The 20,275-nt window shown below is 40.2% G+C and overlaps 2 protein-coding genes across 4 annotated transcripts in view; one reads left to right on the plus strand and one right to left on the minus strand.

Annotated features, from left to right (window-relative positions):
- Positions 1–20,275, plus strand: part of DOCK2 (dedicator of cytokinesis 2) — a 255,397-nt gene that overhangs the window by 68,994 nt on the left and 166,128 nt on the right. For all 3 annotated transcript variants that reach the window (XM_060271721.2, XM_088661767.1, XM_060271724.2), the window contains 2 exons: positions 1,408–1,550; positions 10,960–11,055. In XM_060271721.2, the coding sequence (XP_060127704.1) occupies positions 1,408–1,550; positions 10,960–11,055 (239 nt within the window). The remainder of the gene's footprint in view (positions 1–1,407; positions 1,551–10,959; positions 11,056–20,275) is intronic.
- INSYN2B (inhibitory synaptic factor family member 2B) overlaps positions 16,372–20,275 on the minus strand; it is a 79,641-nt gene continuing 75,737 nt past the window's right edge. Inside the window, exon 4 of the mRNA XM_035105215.3 lies at positions 16,372–20,126. Within this exon, the coding sequence (XP_034961106.1) occupies positions 19,946–20,126 (181 nt within the window). The 3' untranslated portion in view covers positions 16,372–19,945. The remainder of the gene's footprint in view (positions 20,127–20,275) is intronic.

Here is a 20,275-nt window from a genome sequence, read left to right on the forward strand (position 1 = left end):
TATTCTAACATAAAACCACTTTTAATTGGGGGAATTTGCTACTGTGAGAAGACCCCAAGCAAGCCATGAATGCTAAAAACCTTTGGAAATTTTATTAAGCAGTTAAAAGGTTTTGGAGAAAAAAACTTTTTTCTTCTTCTACCACCATCATCCAACTTTTCCACATCATTTTATATTCTCCATATGTCATATTTCTTCTTCACCATAAAATAAGCTATTGGGGAAGATGAGTATTTTCTTTCTGGTGCTGAAGGTGGCATTTTGAGGGGATGTTGGGAGTGAATTTTTGGTAGGAAGAGTAGGGTTACAGATGGCCATTATTGAGTTTTGATGATCCATGTTTATGTTTCATGAACAGTTGTATCTCTGGCTTAGTTGTTGAGTATCTGTTACATTGTTTCTCTCCTTTCCCCCAAATATCTGAAGTAGTGTGTGGCGCTGTGGGTTAAACCACAGAGCCTAGGGTTTGCCTAGGGTGAGCTCCCGTTGCTTGGTCCCAGCTCCTGCCCACCTAGCAGTTCGAAAGCACATCAAAGTGCAAGTAGATAAATAGGGACCGCTCTGGCGGGAAGGTAAACGGCGTTTCCGTGCACTGCTCTGGTTTGCCAGAAGCAGCTTTGTCATGCTGGCCAAATGACCCGGAAGCTGTCTGCGGACAAACGCCGGCTCCCTTGGCCTATAGAGCGAGATAAGCGCGGACACGACTGGACCTGATGGTCAGGGACCCCTTTACCCTTTACCTTAGTGTGCATATGCACAATTCTTGAGTAAGAGGCACTCTTGCTTTAACAAGGGTGTTCTAGGAACAATCTTGAATGTAAATGTTGTGGGCAGAACTTAGCTCAGCCTCATACATAATGATTCCCCCCCCCCAAAAGAAATTGGTCTTCTGCATAGTTTCCCATGCCATTTGGATGGATTTGCTCTGATTTGCTGTCAAACATATGCAAGCCTCACATTTTCAATGTATATTTTGCTGCCTTTCTAGCTCTTGGTCAGATTTTCACTTTCTCTCTCTTTTATTAATGCAACAAGAAAAGTTTAATAATAATAATAGGAAGTTGGCATTGCAGGAAAACATTTATTACCCACACATGTACTCTATACACATGTACTCTATTCAGAATGATTCATTCATTCACCAGCCAGATCTTAGTGAAGTGTAGATATGGTATTACTCTTTGCTGAACTGCCTTTAGTTACTTAGGCATTCATTCTGTAGATCCTAATTTGCTTTCTTCATGTTTACATTGGTAAGATGAAAGGGGATAGAAGCCAGAAGGCTCTACATTGGAAGTGATTGGAATTAAGCATAGTTGTGGGAGGGGGAGCTACATTGTATGCTTTCTGGGAAGACAACCATGAAAATTTCTGTGATAATCTTAAGTAGCAAATTATTACTTTCAGAATGTAGAGATATCCTGCTTCCTGTCATTACCAAGGAACTGAAGGAATTACTGGAACCAAGGGAAGAGACACAAAACCAAGAGAAGAAGTATTGTGTTGAATTACTCAACAGCATCCTGGAGGTTCTCAGCTGTCAAGATCCAGTGAGTATTGATGATTAGAATGATTATGTAGCTGATTCCAGGAGGTTGTAAGATGGTGCTGATTAAGATGTAAAATATTGATGCTGATGACTCTCATTTAAATTCTAAATATAACAGGGCCCTGACAGATTGAAAGAGTTCTCTTAGTTTTCTGTACGACACTGGTAACATAGGTATAATTTCCCCCTCTTGGTTTTCAGGATCATTTGCCTTGACACATCATCAATCCTGAATCAGCTTTATTTTATTAAAGCCAAAGGAGTCATGCCGTTTTGTACACATTGTATCATTGACACTAGACACATGAACCACGGAGTTTGGGAATATGTTGCTGGCTCACTCTTTCCTTGATACTGTGTTAAAGGCCATCTAAGTTGCCCCAAACCATTTATTTCATTGTTTATAAAAAATGCATAAACCTCACGTGTGTGTTGTACATAAAACAAATTAAAATAAGTGTCAATAATGCAAAGATTAAAACCAGCATTTAAAAAAACACCAATAACAATTTTTATTATTCATAAAACTGAATTAAAAACAAGTATACATAACAAAATACCCCTAAATGGGCTTATGGAATTTTTAAAAAAGTGTTTACAGGTACCTAAAAGAACACAGTTGCCTACTGTGGTTTCAAATCCACTTTAAGTCATGTGTTTGAGGAATCTTGGTGCCCTAGTAAGTGCCAGTGTGGATATATTTATTTAACATCGTTAAATAGAAAATAAGGAAGTAGGAAACTCCACAGGACGTTTCTGATATCCGTACCATAGCTATGTCTGCACTGAACCACTGATGGTGCTGTAGGGAAAAATCCAAGTGAATAAATGAACAAGTCATTTTTATGCCTTTTCTGCTTCTAATAAATATTCAGAACTGTTCTGCAACACTAAAGGAACAGTTACTTTTTAAGGGTGAGTAATATTGGTATGCATTGAAAGGCAATGGCCAGGTCCTTGTTTCATAAGCCATATTGCCATCATCACATGTGCTTATTTAATATTAGCTTCTGTACAAGCTTGCTTTCCACATTTTGCATATGTGATCCATGTGCATGTATACAACACATTTCTACAATGGGAGATTTCTAAAAGGTATGTTTAAAAGTGTGTCATGTTTGTGCAGGGTCACAAGAAGAAATCTGCATATGTCTTAAGGAGTTGAGTTATATTCTATTTCTCAATGTCTGTCTTAGTTATCATTTAATAATTGCACCTTCACCAATCTGCATTTAAAAAAAATCATATTAGTAATGAAAATCATATTAATCTATTCTGGGTGTTGAACTCTGAAATTTCACTTGTGAATATGGCATGTTTTCCTGACAAGCTGATTAGGTTTTCCAGTACCATACACTGCTGATGCTACCTTGGCACCCTCCCCTCTGTTATTGGCAGTCATCAGAAAAGCCGATCTGCCTGCCACTACTGCATTTCTAATATACACTTAATTTGTGTTTTTAGGTACAAATATATTTGCCAAATTATCCCAGTTTCTTTCCATTTCTTCCCAATTAGAATGTCTTAAAGTGGAAACTGGATGGATTTTGGGCCACCTCAGGGGCCTCAGTATAATTTGTATCGCTGGTTCTTGAAATGACACTGAATAGTCACTTAAGTTGTGCTGTTTGAAATATGTGGAGGGTGGCTGCATAGCTGAATTTCTTTTATTTTATCCATTTTAGTTAGGCAGTATTGGTTGCTAGGGAGAGCCTGAGATACTGTAGAAGTACTAGCCTCTTCAGTTTTCATTGTGACAACGCTAATATGCAAGGAGTTTAATAGAATAGTTATTATTATATTAGAAATGTACTTTATTTGACCTGAATTTTCAAGGAGAAAAAGCTTTGGCTTAGATGACCTCGTTTGGCTGAGATCATACAGGGCTCAAGAATGATAGCCATAGCCTTAGTGGAAGGTTCTTTTTTCTTTCTCAGTTCTGTGATTTTAAAGTATTCCTTCCATTTCACAAGTAGTTTGTAGAGATGGCCAGGCTTAGAAAATTGGTATCATTTGTTCCTTAGGATGCACTTCAACAGTCCACCATTCACTTTCCTTGGCAGTGAAATTCTTTCTTTTGAAAAATGGAAAGATCATTGGATGAATTGTTGTAAAGTTAATGCATCTCTCAGCAGGACACTGAGATGTCCTCTCTGTGCACTGTGTACCCACTAGAAGGAAATCTTTAGGTTTGGACAGCATACATACCTGAGGTAGATGTTCATCACAGGCTTCCGGAAGCAACTGGCTCAAAAGAGGCTTGTACTTATGGGGTCCTGCTTACATACCAGTAATGGGATTTCCCCTGTGCTGTCCTCCCTCCTGCATTCCACACTCCCTCTCTGCCAATTAATTTCAAGAGGCCTGGGGACCCAATTTACTCTAAATTGGAGGGGGCAGGTATAAAGATTTGCATATGTGCTATGCTAACTCTTGCAGAAGTGCTTTAAGTTAAGAGACAAAGAATCGAATTGAATTGTTTTTTGCTGTAATTATTTACTGGTGTTTAGTATTTTGCTGGATGTTTTATTTTTAAGTTTCATGGCTAGTTCTGTTGGTGATTATTGTAGTATTATTATGGTAGATTATTGTAGTGTTAATATTTTGGCTTTCATATATTTTGCTGGAAGCCCCCTAGGGTGGGCTTAACCCTTAAATTTAGCATATGAGTAGTTTAAACAAATAAATATCTTAGTGAAGCACATAAGGTCATAAGGGCCCTATTTAGTTGACTTAGGAGGCATATCCTTGTACTTCCTGATCCTGTACCTGAAGGCAGTGGAAGACATAATTAGCAGGTACAGAAGGAGAATGTGCTGAATGGAATGAAATGGGACCTTCTATAAGACTAAGAAGTTTTAGCAATTTAACATTCACTTTCCCAAACATTTAGTTTCAAATGTACTTTAAAAATTAAATGTTAGCATAATGCAGTGTCTTCCTTTTCCCATGTTTTAACATACCTTAAGGTTAGTGCAGTTAGACTAAATTGGAAGCATATGGCAAATGTTTAAAATCCAACTTAGGAACATGATGGATGAGGCACTCTGTAGATACTCACTGCCACTACTAAGCAGAGAGAAATCTGTTAATAACCTCATCCTATGGATGTTTACTCATATGCCCCACTGAGTTCCAAGACATTAACTCCCAAGTAAATGAGCATGGAATTATAGCCTAAAACTTTCACTTTAGGGCATTGCACTGAAGCCAATTGATGCTCCACCTTGGGAACAACAATACAAATGTTTAACTTTACACGAGCCTCTTACATTCCCTCCACCCTCCAGCAATTTTTGCGACAGGGTTCATTACTGAGGTTTGTAAATGAAACTGTTACAATAGGAGCAAGATGATAACTCTGTATGTGAAGTGTCAGGTTGCAATGCCCCCTTGACATTTAAAGTATAGTGGTTTAAGATAATTATAGAGTAAACATAGTATAGATATTATAATGAACTTTCATGTTTTGTCTCTTATCTATTATAGCTATTATATAGCTTTTACCACTCAGGACTTAGGAGCCGATGATACATTTTCTCTTTTCCATGCTTGACAATACTAGTTTGTGCCAAGTTGACTAGTACTGTTTGACAAAGTTGTGCTTTCAATGTGAAAAGGCCACATTAAAGCAGAAAAATGAAAAACATCTTATTCTTCTCTCTCCCCCCCCACTCCCAAAATCACTGACATTAGGAAAAAACCCAGAAAAGCTTCTGTTGGCACCAATGGAAGCTTTAAAAAAACCCAGGAAAGGGGCCAACAAGTGAGGTGTGTGTGAGGAAGAAAGAGAGAGTGGGCTCTAACTCTGCTCACTTTTACTGTGTCAACATTTGGTTCTGGTGCCGCCCTCTATAGCCATGTGACCCCTGAAGGTTTTCCATGAAGTGCACAGACTGAGCAAGATTCCCCATCCTTGTGGTAGTTGTGGGAGGGAGGGGCCAAATGGCCATTGGTCCCACCCAGCTAGGACAGTGGAAGGGACCTCAATGTCTTGCTTCTCCCTTTGATAGCAGCCATATGGAATCACTCATGACAAACACTTATTGCTCAGAACTGAGCCAACAGAACAGCTGTAGGGAACCTTTGTGCACCCCCCCAAATGTTGTTGAACCTACAGCTCTCACTATCCTTGGCCATTGGCCATGCTTGCTGGGGCTGATGGGAGTTGTAGTTCAGCAACATCTGGAGGGCCAAGGGTTCCCCAGCCCTACAACAGAAGATGCTTTGATATTTAAACTCTTCCTCGGAGAAAACCAGGTACAATGGGTGTTGAAATGGGTGAACACACAGAGAGAGAGTTCTGGGAAAGGGAATCAAGTGGCAATTGGCCCCAGGCAAGGCAATTAATATTTGACAGATCTTCTAAAGTGCAAAGTTACCCGGTTACCTTAACACAAGGTTCTATTGGGGTTTACTTTGCAAACAGAGATCTGATTAATTATGGACTGCAACATTTTCTTGAATGTTAGTGGAAGTTTTGTTCATATGTCATCAAAATTGCCCATGAATTTTTCTCTTTCTTAATGGGACACCCCTTACTCATGGGAGCTCTGAATATGTAGTACAGCTAATACAGTATATCACTCGTAGTAGGTGAATCTTCTGAACTTGAATACCATTTAATCATACGTTAAAATGGGGTGAGTAAACTCTTGCTCTCCAGATGTTCCCTGACTCCAGCTTACATCTGTCCTAACCAGCATGCTGTGGATTATGGCATCTGGGTTTATTGCAGGCTCTGGTACCAGTGTCCTGATTTATGTATTATTATTATAATTATAATTGTTTAAAAAGCAGGGTTATAAGTATCTTCAATCTGGGCCCCTTTTAACAAACAAAACGTAAGCCTCAAGCTAATTATTCAACATCTATGATGAGGTGTTCTTTTGGGAGAGTAAAGTATCTAATTAGAGAACTCTTAGGAGAACTTGGACCTATAGTTACTTGTAACATTTATCAAAGCAGAGGGAGTGAAGGGGGAGAGAGGAATGAGATAGCCTCTTAGGAAAACTCTGTCAGATCACAGCAGCAGTGTATGACAGGCCCTCTGAAAATGCCAAACCTGCCAGAAGGAACTGGGAAATCTGCCAAACAACCAGATGCTGCTTTTGGAAAGAACCCTACCCCACTGTGGCATCTGGCACAGTAATTGCTGATCAAAGAAAGAGGATGAGGGTTAGTAGGCTGGCTAGGGAAATAAAAGTAGGTGCAAGAGTAAGGCTGTTATCTGTTAAGTTTTAACAACTTTAAGAAAGTGGGAATGCCAGTAGCATCCCATGTTGATTCTTAATTAGACCAGGCAAAGCATTTGTTCAATATTTTAAGCTGCTGAGTCACGCTTAAGGAATAGTCTATATTTTGATTTGGTGAAGGCTATGCTTAAAGACAGCATGGAAGATTTATGAATACTGAAAGTTTAATGGATGTGTCTGTAGGTGTATTGCTGCAAATTGAGTTAGAAGCTGTTACAGCAGTTAGCAATTAACCAGTCTTTTCATAAACCATCATGGGCGTTCATTTTATCAGATATCAGTGAAGCAGAGAAGGGCAGTATAAATCATGGGTAGCCTGCCCTGATGCCCTTCAGAAGCTTTTTGGGCCACAATTCCCAGCATCCCTGACCATTGGCCTTGCTGCTTGAGATTGATGGGAGTTGTAAGACTAACCTCTAGAGCAGGCGTCGGCAACGTTTTCTGCCCATGGGCTGGAGGATTCCCATGGACTGTCGTCCATGGGCCGGACATGGGCCGCACAGGTGCAGAAGCTGCCCATGTCCCAAACACCGGAAATGGCTTCTGCGCATATCCACGGCTGCGCAGAAGCCATTTCTGGTGCTGCAGACATTTTGGAAATGGGCAGCGCAGCACCAGAAATGGCTTCTGCGCTGTCTGCGGCTGCGCAGAAGCCATTTCCAGTGCTGGCTGCCCATTTCCAAAATGTCAGCAGCGACAGAAATCGCTACTGTGGCTGCGTAGACGCGACTTCCAGTGTCGCTTGGCAAGTCCCCGCGCTGCGCTGTGCCGGTTTACCACAGCTTGTGGGGGACTTGCTGAGTGGGCGTGGGCTGGATAAATGGCCTCCATGCTCTAGAGGGCACCTCATTGGCTTTGCCAGGGATAAATACATAAATAGGTTTGAAATAAATTGGAGAGTAAGTCAAATGAAGCCAAGTTTTGATGTTTCCCCCAAAATATTGGGAGCATACCTCCCTGCAGCAAAAAGTGAATGCTTCCAGTTGGGGAGAGCCTATGCTTATTTGAATCTTAAAAGACCCTCATTTGTTGGTCCACTGTCGATCTCTAGCTGGGTGGTACCCAACTAACTTGCTCAATCCATGCATTGATTTCTGCTTGCGTAATGGAACTCCTCCCTTTCCTCTCTGCATGCACCCTACAGTTTCCCCAGATGTTGCTCTGGTGGGTTGGAGGAACTTCTAGAACAGGTTTGGGGGGTGGGGGGAGGAAAGGGGAGAAAGTTCCATTGCACAAGCAAAGATTCTTGTACTGATGGATTGAGTTGGTAGGGTACCACCTATTGAAACTGGCCCCGAGTATAACATGCCAGAGTAAGCAGTAAGAAAGGAGTACAGTGTGAGAGCCAGTGTGGTGTAGTGGTTAAGAGCAGTAGACTTGGAATCTGGGGAACCGGGTTTGCGTCTCCGCTCCTCCACATGCAGCTGCTGGGTGACCTTGGGCTAGTCACACTTCTCTGAAGTCTTTCAGCCCCACCCACTTCACAGGGTGTCTGTTGTGGGGGAGGAGGGGAAAGGAGATTGTTAGCCGCTTTGAGACTCCTTCGGGTAGTGATAAAGCGGGATATCAAATCCAAACTCCTCCTCTTCTACAATAAGTGAAAACTCTAAAAAGAATAAACATGCAATATTTGTATGTGAATTTCTTTCCAAATGCTGCCTCAAAAGTGCAATAAGAGGTAATACACAAATAATCTTTGCTTTCCCTGCTAGCTTCTTATTTAGAACATTTGAAGCAATTCCAAGCCAGATGAGAATGAAAGGTAACTGGATACAGCCAGCACAGGCTGTATGAATTCAATAGGAAGACGAAACAGGAATACAATGCATGCAAGAGAATCAGACGTTCAATAATGCAGTCACTAATATTTCCCCCCAGTTCTGCATCCTTTAGTTCTTCTTCCTGCACTCTAGAATGTTTTACATTTGTCATATTGTAACTTTTGTAAAGGTTGGGAAAATGTAAAAACTATACATATTATTTGACTTTGATATAGATGGAATGTCCCTGAATATAGAGGTGCACTTCCGCTAGACTTGAAGTCAACTCCTGAAGCTGAAAATTACTTGTACTCTGATTTAATGCCCAATGTGAAGGCTAACATCTTACTACCAGTGAGATCTGTGAGTCCCAATTTGGGCATGATATCAGAAGAAAATATTTGGAAATTTGAGCAATGGGCATTTCTACCAGTCCCACATCTGGGAACAAGTGAATCGCTCCTCATATTGTCAAGCATACATGCATGTTGTAACCTGAGGAATGTAGGACTGGGGAACCTGCAGAATTTTTAAATGCTAATAAATTGGGAGAAACTATTTTGCATTTGCACAGTAATATAAACAAGTGTTATCTCTGGAAGCTGTTGTCTTCCCCTATGGGAACTTCTATAGGCCAGATCCCCCCCTTTTTTCTGGTGATGTACTTAAGCTGTTAAGCAAATGTTAAAATTATGTTCAAAATATTGATCATGAGGCACAATCTGAACAAAATACGCATATGTATAGTTACACAACTGGGAATATATAAAACACTAGCTCTGTAATCATATTCTGAGATAGGATAGACTATATCCTCATTGACTAACAGAACAAAATGTTATGCTAGCATGGTGGATCTATGCCAGCATAGTGATGGGATTGCATTGGCAGTATACTGCACCAGCATAAACCTTACCCCTTGGGGACACTGCCAAAATCATGGGGAAAATTAGTGGAATTTGGAGCACAGCATAACTGGAATCCTATGCTCATGCCCAAGTTGCTCTAACTCCCAATGTCATTGCAACATTATACTAGCAAAAGAGGTGGCATATGAAAAATTAGTTCCCTTTAGAGTTAGTGGAGAACCACATACAATCTGCTCCCCTTCCACATATACTGGAGGATAGGATTCTGACCAGAAACCAGCACAGATCCCCGAGAAAGCACAGGAAAGGGAACACTGCTGATATATCAAAATATGGATCATGAGGCTAAATGAATCCGCCCCAATGGTTATAGAACCATGGACACATAAAAGGGGAATTTTGGCAAAAGGGCATATTGGAAGGACACAAAGGAAGAATTTTAAACACATAAATAGCAATTGCTAACCAATACAAGCAGAGTACATAAGTAACCCTTGTGTCTGTGGATGATACGGAGATTTCTTAGTGAGCTTTGTGATGATGAGTGGGTGACACTGGAGTTGCTGAGGTCTATGTGGAGTATCTATCAGTATCACTATGTTGCTTCTGGTTTCTGCTGCAATTATGCTGTTATCTACTTTCCTGCTTGGAGTATGTAGGATTGCAGCAACATTACACTGGTACAGCATTGGCTTATGGCCATAAGATCACTCTTTAAGTTACCTTTAAGAATCCAGTGATGAGAAATGCAGTGGTTTTTGAACTACTTTGTTGCCCTTAGAGAAAGACAAAAACTGTAACCTTTTTTTTATATAAAAAAAATCAATTCACTGCAAGGCACATGTTCAGCCAGTAACTGAAACCCAAGGTGACATTAGGAAAAAAATTGAGGCAATGCACAGGAAAACTTTCAGCCCAGCAGTATATCCGAGGAAAATGAAAAGTTAGTCCACTTTTAGTCATTCTACAGATATCGCTATCAGATGGTGGGGATAAACCAGTGATTTATCACTTAATGCTGAAATAATATTGCTACATAAGAAGAAGGAATTGCATTTTTATAGTATGTACTTAAAAGACACTTGGGGTGTCCAGCTGAAAAGTGGTCAGTTGCCCTGGCTGCTGCAATGCCATGTTTTAATATTGTACTTTTTTTTTATGTTTCGAATGGTTTTTATGTGGATTTTATTGTTGTAGCCAGCCCTGGGATTGTGAACTGATAAAGGATGGAATTGAAACCAGAGTCCCAAATAAATACATTTAGCAGTTGTATACAGCCCCAAATGGCTTAATTAATTCTAGGCAGCCATTATACTTAGGACAATGGTAAATCTGGTGGTTTGCTATGGTGGAGGGATTCTGTTCAGCTACACTGCTGATTTGCATTACCAATTGAGGTGGCAGTTATCAGGTGATTAGCGCTCTGAAAGGTACTCTGCTCATAGACCTAAGGATGAAGTGTGCCTTTGCATTTTCTGTGTAGATTATTCTTCATTATTGTGAAAATAATTGCATTTGCTTTACAGAAGTCAACTCATCAGCACATACAAGAAATCATGGTCCACCTGCTGCGCACCATTAACAGGGCTGTCATTAGAATGGGAAGAGATGACACCTTAATTGTGAGTAATCAGTTTTGTAAGTACATTTCACTGCTAGAGCTCTGGGCGCACAAGCACCATTAGTGGAAGATGTAGAGCTAGCAGGCAGTAGCCACCCTGGCATGTTTGGAGGCTGCAGCTCCCAGAGCAAAGCCCATCAGTACACAGCCATCCTGCTGCAGGCAGAGGGAACTAGCCAGTCCCTTCCATTGGCCTGCTCAGGCCACCTGCCACTTGGCTTCTCCCCTCTAAGGCCAGCATTGGTGCAGCTGGCAAAAGTCGAGAAGGGGATGGTGATGCCCTTTCTCTGGTTTCCTGAGTTCATTTGTTGCTTATGCTGTTGAAGTTTTTAATGCTAACTGCCTAAGGTGTTTCTTTTGAAAAAGAAAGGCAGGATAAAAAGAACACTAAACATTGTGTGGCAAATAATTGCCCCTGGACAAATGAACAACCACAACAAAAATCCCTAGGAGCATATTTTGCCACCAATAAGTGCTTTCCCAATTTTTGAGTGACCTTGTCTACTTCAGAAGGTAAGAGATAATTGAGAGGTTTAGAACCAGTGTTGAGTGTTCTTTATCCTCATAAGGAGGCTCTTGGGAAGGTGCACTGACTTGCCTGACCCTCATCTGTTATTGGTTCCTTTACAGCTAACAGTTTAGCTGTAGCAAAGAAGAAATCAACCCTGACAGTATTATGTATTTGGCAGATCAGAAGGTAGTTGAATAAAATGTTGATAGCTAAGCATTTTATAAAGACAGGAAGTAACCACACTGTTGAAGACAGGGTACTTTTCAACAGAGCTTAAGATACTTTGCAAGAAAAATATACCAAGAAAATCAAAATAACTGTGTTAGTTTTTTCCCTTGTGCAGCATCGTTTGATATAGTTGGCTGTCAAAAAATGATTGGCCTTGCAATTTAAATGACAGTTCAGTATCTGGCTGCCAGTTTGTTTGCAAATGTAAATACTCCAAAACAGCTGTGCTACAAACAGTGTTGATTCCTGTGCATTATTCTTCACATTTAAAAGCTGCTTGTGTTCAGATTTGTTCATAATACAATGCCACTTACAGACCCCATGTGTTTATTTTGTGTTATCTATTGTGTCCATGGCTACCAGACTATCGCTTTTGTTTTGTGGCATCATAATGATGTCAGCTTGATTCCAACTGAGTTAATGCCTGCTTTTCATTGTGTGTTAGATTTCAAGCAGTAGAAAACATATATTATTAACATCATCTGTGAATGTTTTTGTGTGTGAAAAGGCTCCTTCAGTGAGATTGTCAAAACTCAGCTTTGTTTTCATATATTGGTATATTAATTTAATATATATATATATTCTATTTTTAAGCTTCTATGTATAAGGTGGTCAAATCAATGTGGTACAACACCAAAGGTGCTTTTAACATGTCGTTCTTCTTCCCATAAAAAATTCTAACTTGCTTCAGAGAATAATGTATAATGCTGCCCTCATAAATTTTAGCCACTAATTCTGAAAGCTGTCTCAGCTGAGAAGTGAAAAAAAGCAAAGCTCCCTGTATAAAAAAACCATACTGTCAAAGAGTGATGTTTTATCTAGACTGGTATGTGGAAGGAGTACTTATAGACACCACTGAAAAATGAACCAAATGGCTACCATGTCCTAAAGTAGGCATGTAAGCTGCCACTTGCTTAGTCATTTGTGGAGAATAATAATACTCTCCTGGTGAATAGGCAGCGGTCCAGCTTTGTTTAAGTGGGATATAGTTTGGCTTCTTCTCTGGTGTAGAGGCCTTTTATGAGACCTGGCAAGCAAAAATGCTTGCCAGGTCTTCTTTGTGGACTTCTTTAGAAGGTTGTTATATATTAATAATCATACTTCTATAGCACTTTCAAATACTCCAAAGCAACAGTGGAAGATAAGTGAGTATTTTTATGCTAATTTTGCAGATGAGAGTTTGAGGGAATGGCTTGCCTAAGACCACATAGTGAGCTCATGCAGAGAATAGGAAACTCTGGGGACTTGCCAATTCTCAGTTCCATCTCTTAGCTGCTATGCTACATCAACTGAAACAATCCCATGGTTGTTGGAATTGCATGCAAATGAGTTTCCTCGCTTATTTGGTGCCTGCACCCTCACAAACTGATGCCTTTTTTTTGTTGTTGGAAAAAGAAATGCCTGTCTGAAGGGCTTTATAATTTCACATTGGATAGATTTGCATTATTATCTTTATGATGTAAGCAGCTGTGAGGTTATGTTTATATAAAAAGTGGACTACAACTTACTAAAATGTTTGTAATAAATAATAAAGAGCTGTTTTTCCAGTTCCACAATAGCATATTTTAACTGGTATTGCTACAGCTGGAATTAAGACAAGTAGATGATATTGCCTCTGGCGTGGAGAGGTGGGGAGAGGAAAGACTCAGGAGGACTATGATGTTGGTTTGCTGCAGTCCATTCAAAGCAGCTATTACATCTCCATGACTAAGGACTACAGGTGCTTGTTTATAGATCACTTACAGGACTCACCTGCTTCTGGCTGGAAGTGTTTCAGCCTTCATATCTACTGCTTATATATAGCGTTCAGTGGTGTGGTTGCTTCCTGCAGTGGCTGTGTCACACAGGCAGCCTGCTTTTCTAGGTCAGATATTCCTGGCTTAGGCCTGTTGCCTCTCATTTGCATTCTTAAGTTACTTGGCACTTCCTTGGTGCCAGGAAGGGTGCCATACACAATCAAAGTGGCACTGGGCAACCTTTTCAGCAACACTCCTAGATTTCTTATGCTTATCATCCTTGTACAAGTACACATATGTACATTTCATCTCTTTCAGTGTTAGGCCGTTCACCAGCAATGAAACTTTGGCTTGGTGAGTGTTTTATGGTCATTTTTGGGTGACTGCTGAACGACAATTCAGTCCTCATAATTGTTAAAACTGCATCCATTAATTCACTGCCACAGAAAGCTTTTCAACTAAATCTAGCAAACTCAATTATGTTTAGTCATTCCCATATGATATACGGGAAGCCAGGAGCGGGGCCCATCCTAGAGCAAGTGGTGCCCCAGGCAAGGAGCATTTTTGATGCCTTCTCCATTTGCTCAGTTTCTGAATAACTTTGTTTATCTATCTGTAGCTCATTTCATGCCTAAATTTATTATTGTTGCATAGGATGAAAAATGTGTGTTCATGGATCTGGTTCCCAGGGTGTGGGTGGGGGTTAGGCAAACTTCCTCCCCCATTCAAATCACATGTGGCGGGGGAGTTACAGGGCCATGCAGACTGACCATGTCTTCTGCTGTCATCTGTGTGTTTGATGCACATGATAAGAGTTCTATGCATGTGCCAACATAGGCACATAAAGCTCTACCTGAGGGAGGATCATGTGCCAATCAGTACCTCCTTGTGTGCATAGGAGCTTTACGTGCTTATGTTGGAATGTGTGTGGTATTCCTTCTCAAGCGCACCAGAGGGTGGACACATATGGGGTAGGAGTGGGGCAGCACTAGCCTGTCTGAACTCCTGTCTGAATGGGGCGGGTTGGTTTGGTTTGAACTGCTCATAATTTCTCTCGCATATGCTTTTTGTTAAACAGTTACTGCTGATGTGCATCTGCCTGAGAAAGGGAAGCGGATAGCCTTCTGATGACAGGCATATCCAGAATGGGGTACCCTAGGCAGTGAGTAGGGCTGACTAGGAAGGGCAAAACCTCAGAAAAGAAATCTGCAAGTGGTGCGACTCTTTCAAAAATAAGTTGTTTTGATATGGAGACAATTATAATGAAGCTCACAGGATTTGATAAGCAAGGAAATTAATAAGGAACCCTATTGTGTTAATTTTAGTTGCTTTATTCTAATGGTAATTGTGCTTTAAATGCTGACAGATAAGCTCTGCTGAGCAGTAGGATTCTTCTTATTTTATGCATTGAGATGCCATGAGATACCCAGCAATTTGCAAAGTATCTAGGGGGAAAAGTATACCCCTGCTGCTTATCAGATTTTATAAAGTAACCAAAGTTAAAAATCTGCTAATATAACTCTCTGAGACTTGAAGTTGGTAGAGTAAGAGACAAATTAATTGCAGGAACAGACATTTTAAGCATATCTTAAAATGAGGAGTCAGCTATAGGATACTTTCTTGTGAGTTTGTCTCTTTTCTTGCTTCTTGTGGCTTAGCTTTTTATTTTATTACAAAAAAGATGACTCAGATTTTTGACTCACACATCCCTTTAACCGCATGATTGAAAGCCATTGAGAGACAGAACTGTTGACATGTTTGATATTGTGTCTGTCTGTCTATCTTACTTTATATTTACTCATATATTTTATATTTACTTTATATTTACTGGTTATTAACTTTGGTAGGTTGCTTTGGTGTTTTTGAGAAAATGATTAATCTGATTTTAAGAAATGAGAATGCACGATTTTATAAAGCAAGGCCAATGTTAACGAACTGGGTAGCTGTTGAGTGAATGCTGGAAAGAGGTTGCTGTTGGGCAGTGACTAAACCAGGGATGGGAAACCTGTGGGCCTCCAGATGTGGTGGGGCATCAGCTACCATTTGTTCTAGCTGGAGGACATGAATCATGGAAGTTGTAGTCCAATAACATTTGGGGGATCAGAGGCGCCCCCATCCCTGGACACAGCACCATTACTCATGCTGTGGCCCTGTATGTTATACCTTACAGGTTCAGTAGGCGGGGACGGAGGAGGTTGTAAAGTGCTTTGTTTTTTTTAAAAAATATTTTTTTGGGGGGGAAAGGTAAAGTTCAGTTTCTAACACTGGCTAATAACATCAGCTGTGAGACTAGGAATATATTTTGTAGCTCTATTTAAAATATTCTGTTGAATTCATTCAAGTGCATATTATGTGGCAACTGAATCTCTTGGTGTTTTCTTTTCCCATGTTTTCCTTTGTTGTGAAAGAGTTCTTTTCATAGAAAGTAGACAGTCTGGTAGGTCTATTTGCTTTACTTCACAAAGTCAAGAAACTCGTAGGAAACATGATTAAAGCAATCTGCCATCAAAACAGCTCCATCCAGATGGCTGTTTAACTGATCGTGAAAGAAAAGCATGAAACATGAGATCTATCTGTAGACAGGTGGCCAAATGGCAGTGATGTAGTGATGCTTACTGCATTTGAAAATGTATGAAAGCCCATCCGTGCACACCTTAAAAAAAAAAAGGTGTGTCATGTTCAACATGGAGCTGAATCCTGACCAGATTTTGTAAAACTGACCTTGGAAAATTGATAAATAAGTGGGGGGAAGACCATTTGGAAAAAAACCCAGTTTTGTTGGTGTTGAGTAAGTGCCTTACCTTCAGTCACCATAAACACTGCTATCAAGTTAGAATCTGGAGACAGAAAAAATATGTCCATTTATTGTAAAAGATATTATGCCAATAAAAGAATCTAGAAATATACAAAATAGTATATTTGATTAATACATTTTATCAGGAAAGTAATCTGTATTGGAGCCTGCTTATTTTCCAAGAGTTGTCACTGTGGGTAGGAGGAATAGGTATTTATTATACTGTAGGGGTACATAAACCTTTAATTAAGATACTGTTCATAGAAGATTGATTGTGGTATTCTTAAATTTTTCTTCCAAAACTTCACTTTCCTCTGTAAAGCAGAGTAATTTCAAGTACAGTAGTTTAAGAATATGTAATATGTGCTATACAGTATTTTACAAACATTCTCACTTAAGTACCTCATTTCACATTTTTTTAAAAAAATGGCAGCACATCATGTATTTTCTGTATACAATTAGTGTTACTGAAAGCTATCCCCAGCTTGCAGGTACATACAAAGCAAAACCTTCTGGAAGGCATTCCAGACTGTCGTCATACACAATACTTTACCCTAACATAGTTTTTAACTAAAGACTTTTAAATATATGTAATCTAATTCTCAATGTTGAAATATGAGCATAGTGTGAACTGTCAATAAATTTTACTTATTTGTAATGTTGCATCAAAAATCTAAATAACAAGTGGGGTATGTGTTTGTGAGCACCATCCTTTTCCTGGTGCAGATTTCCTCCTAAAGCCAAATAACACATGTTCAAAGCAAGAGCCAAGAAGGGCCTTTGTGGATCAGACCAAAGCAATCTTTTCTGCTTTCAGCTTGACCAGCAAGGTGCTTTTGGAAACTCATAAGCAAGGTATGAAGATGCTGTCTGTACTGTTAACAGATGGTTGAAATACCTGCTCACACAGCATATATATCAGAGGAAAGGTAAAACCTGAATTCTGATCCTCTCCCTTCCAGAAAAAGGTGGCAATTTCAGAGCCCATGACATCAAACATTTGCAACAGGCAGTGTACATTGACTTCATTCAGCATGTACCATCCCATGGGTAGCTGTAGGTGCTGGGTTTGAGCTGGTATAAGTGGCACCCCCTCCCCTCCCCAAGGTGCATAGTGCCTAAAGCCAGTAATGTTATTTTGGCACTGAGCCATAAAACCCCCCAAGAACCGGCCACTGTACTTGGAAGTAAAAATATACCAATAATAGATTAATTGTGAATAAACAAACCATTTCCTGCTATTTCATGACACTCAAACTCATCTGTCTCAGTCTGACAAATGATAAGACCAGCCCTGGGATTGAATGCAGATGTAGAAATTTCTATTGCATGTTGCTTATCTCTGCTGGATCAGGACACCTGTGTTCACATTAATAACATGTGAACTGGTCAGCTGTGGGTGTTCAGTCTGTGACCTTGAACATAGGTTGCTGCAGATCCTGGAAGTTCCTGCAACTAGTTGTCCATATATCAGAATGTTGCTGTAATGGGTGCTGTGGGATAGATGGATGGAAGAACACATTCCAGTGTTTCCATAAAGGGAGATGTGGTGGTAAGGTTGAAAAACGTGCTCAGGTTACCATCTGAACTTGGCATCTGCGGTCCATCTTTAAAGGATGCTGCAATACAAGGGTGGGTAAACTAAAGGCACATCAGTAACATGGATCTCATGGCTGCAGATAACTGAAATATTTTGGTGCTTGTAATTCATATAAGTCCATTATCATTTTAAAATGTAGCTCTCAGTTTATATCTGACAGGCATGCTAAATGATGGTGCAATATTCTTCCAGAATTATTTATTCCAAATGGTGGAAAGTAACATTTTAGTTTTAAAATCTTGGTGTGATCCAAGAAACACATCTTAGAAAACTTGATTTGGGTTTTATTTGTCTCTCTTAGCATCACAGAAACTTACTTCTGTAGCCACGGAAAAAAAATGAAAAATCCTCCTCTGCCAGCTCTTAGCTGGTCATGTGCAACGTTATCTGTTATCAACAACGTGAAGCTATCCTGCAGTTCACAGAGAGGTATCCAGTGATCTGTTCCTTTCCTGACTCCCAGCATTCAAGGGACTCCTGCTCTTTTTAGAAGCCACTGAAAAAGGTTTCCCTCTGGTGACAGGAGCTATAACATTGGCACTTACCACATGGATTGGACCAAGCACATGGAGAGACTCTCCATGCCAGTGCCAGCAGCCTCCAGGAATGTGCACCTAGGAGCAACCACACAGGGAGAAAAGGGAGGACATGCCTTAGTGTTTTTCTTTTCTTCTATCAGTGTTCCACACAGCTATGTTTTCGGGGACTGATTTACAACCCAACACTGTGCAATGTTATGGGTGCCTAAACCCATTAAGATAGGCTAGGTCAGGCATCCCCAAACTTTGGCCCTCCAGATGTTTTGGACTACAATTCCCATCATCCCTGACCACTAGTCCTGTTAGCTAGGGATCATGGGAGTTGTAGGCCAAAACATCTGGAGGGCCGAAGTTTGGGGATGCCTGGGCTAGGTTATAAATCCTTCTGCCTAAGTTAACCTTTTGTGTCTTCATGACTTATCAAAGATAAGTCTTATCTTTTTGTTTAAACTACAAGTCCCCTGGACAGGAAGTGCTTTGGCCTAGATCCTTTGATCGATCAGTCAGTCAAAATCGATCAGTCAAAAAGTTCTTCACTCCTGCCTCCCCCACTGCAGATGCCCGTACCACCTGAAAAGCCTTCCCAGATAGAGGGGGTTCCAGATCCACTATGGATGGGGCTCAGGGTTTCCCAGGGGAAGGGAGCATGTCCAATTCTGGACATTTCTTCTTTCCCTGAGCAGCCCCCTGTGCCTATCCTCCATTGCTCAGGAGGGTTCCCCAGACACCCAGAGAAACTGTGCAGGAAAGAGGAGGAGACAGCAAATTTTCCTTCTCTGAACTTCCTTAACTTATTTTTTTTAGGATCCAAGCCATTCTTTGTTGTTTCAGAAGAAGTAATTTCCCCCTTGTTCAAAGTTACTTTGAGTAGTGCAGAACTTAAAAAAAAAATATTATTTGTGTGCTGTGATTAAAATGGAATATAACAGTCACAGGGTGTTTTCCAGAATTATAGTTAAATATTTTATTGTATGAAAGATCTTGAAAAATCTGGTTCTCAACATTTCCCTACATCAGCATTTATGCTGAGTGCCAGCTTTATTTAGAAGTAACACCTTTCTACAATGTGCACTTTGGTACGATTAATGCAGAGTTGCTATAAAGGAGTTTGTCAGGGAAAATAAGCTATAAATTCTGAAACCCAAAATCTGGCAGCTCCAGAAATTCTGATTCAAGCTAACAAAAACAAGGAACGGGGGACCCAAATGATTCCATCATGCCCAAGTTATATTCATGTGACGGAATTGCTGAGTGTCATATTCAGAAGGAAAACCAATGTTCCATTCATTTCAGAATTTTAATATGAAATACCAAGTTTAGCTGGATCTCCAACTATCTTGTTCCACCCTTTTTTGAGACTGAGCTTTTTATGTATATTAAAGTAGGCACACCCCTGACTTACAAGCACCATTTCCCCCTTCAAATCATATTTGAAGTCCATACAGCTGGACCAGACCATACCCATACCCAGTTCTTAAGGCTTTCAAATCCACCAGAAGCATTTCTTTTTCTTTGACTTCCTTCTTGTTTCCTGTTTCTCAGTGACTGGATGATCAGATGGTTGCCTTTGTAGAGCCACTACAGGAGGGCATTCTTCTACTTGATCTAGTGTTTTCAGAACCTGGTGAAACCTGCCTTCCTGTTGTCTGAAGTCATATTCTACACTACATAATGAAAACAGGGAGAGAAATATGTTAGGGAGTTTTCAAGTATGCATTTCAAGAAACAATTACGTTTGACACTTTGCTTTCAAACGCTGCAATTCATATGGTTGGTCAGTCTAGAAATAATAATAATAATAATAATAATAATA

This window comes from Zootoca vivipara, chromosome 2 (genome assembly GCF_965207765.1).
Source record: "Zootoca vivipara chromosome 2, rZooViv2.hap1.1, whole genome shotgun sequence".
NCBI lineage: Eukaryota > Metazoa > Chordata > Lepidosauria > Squamata > Lacertidae > Zootoca > Zootoca vivipara.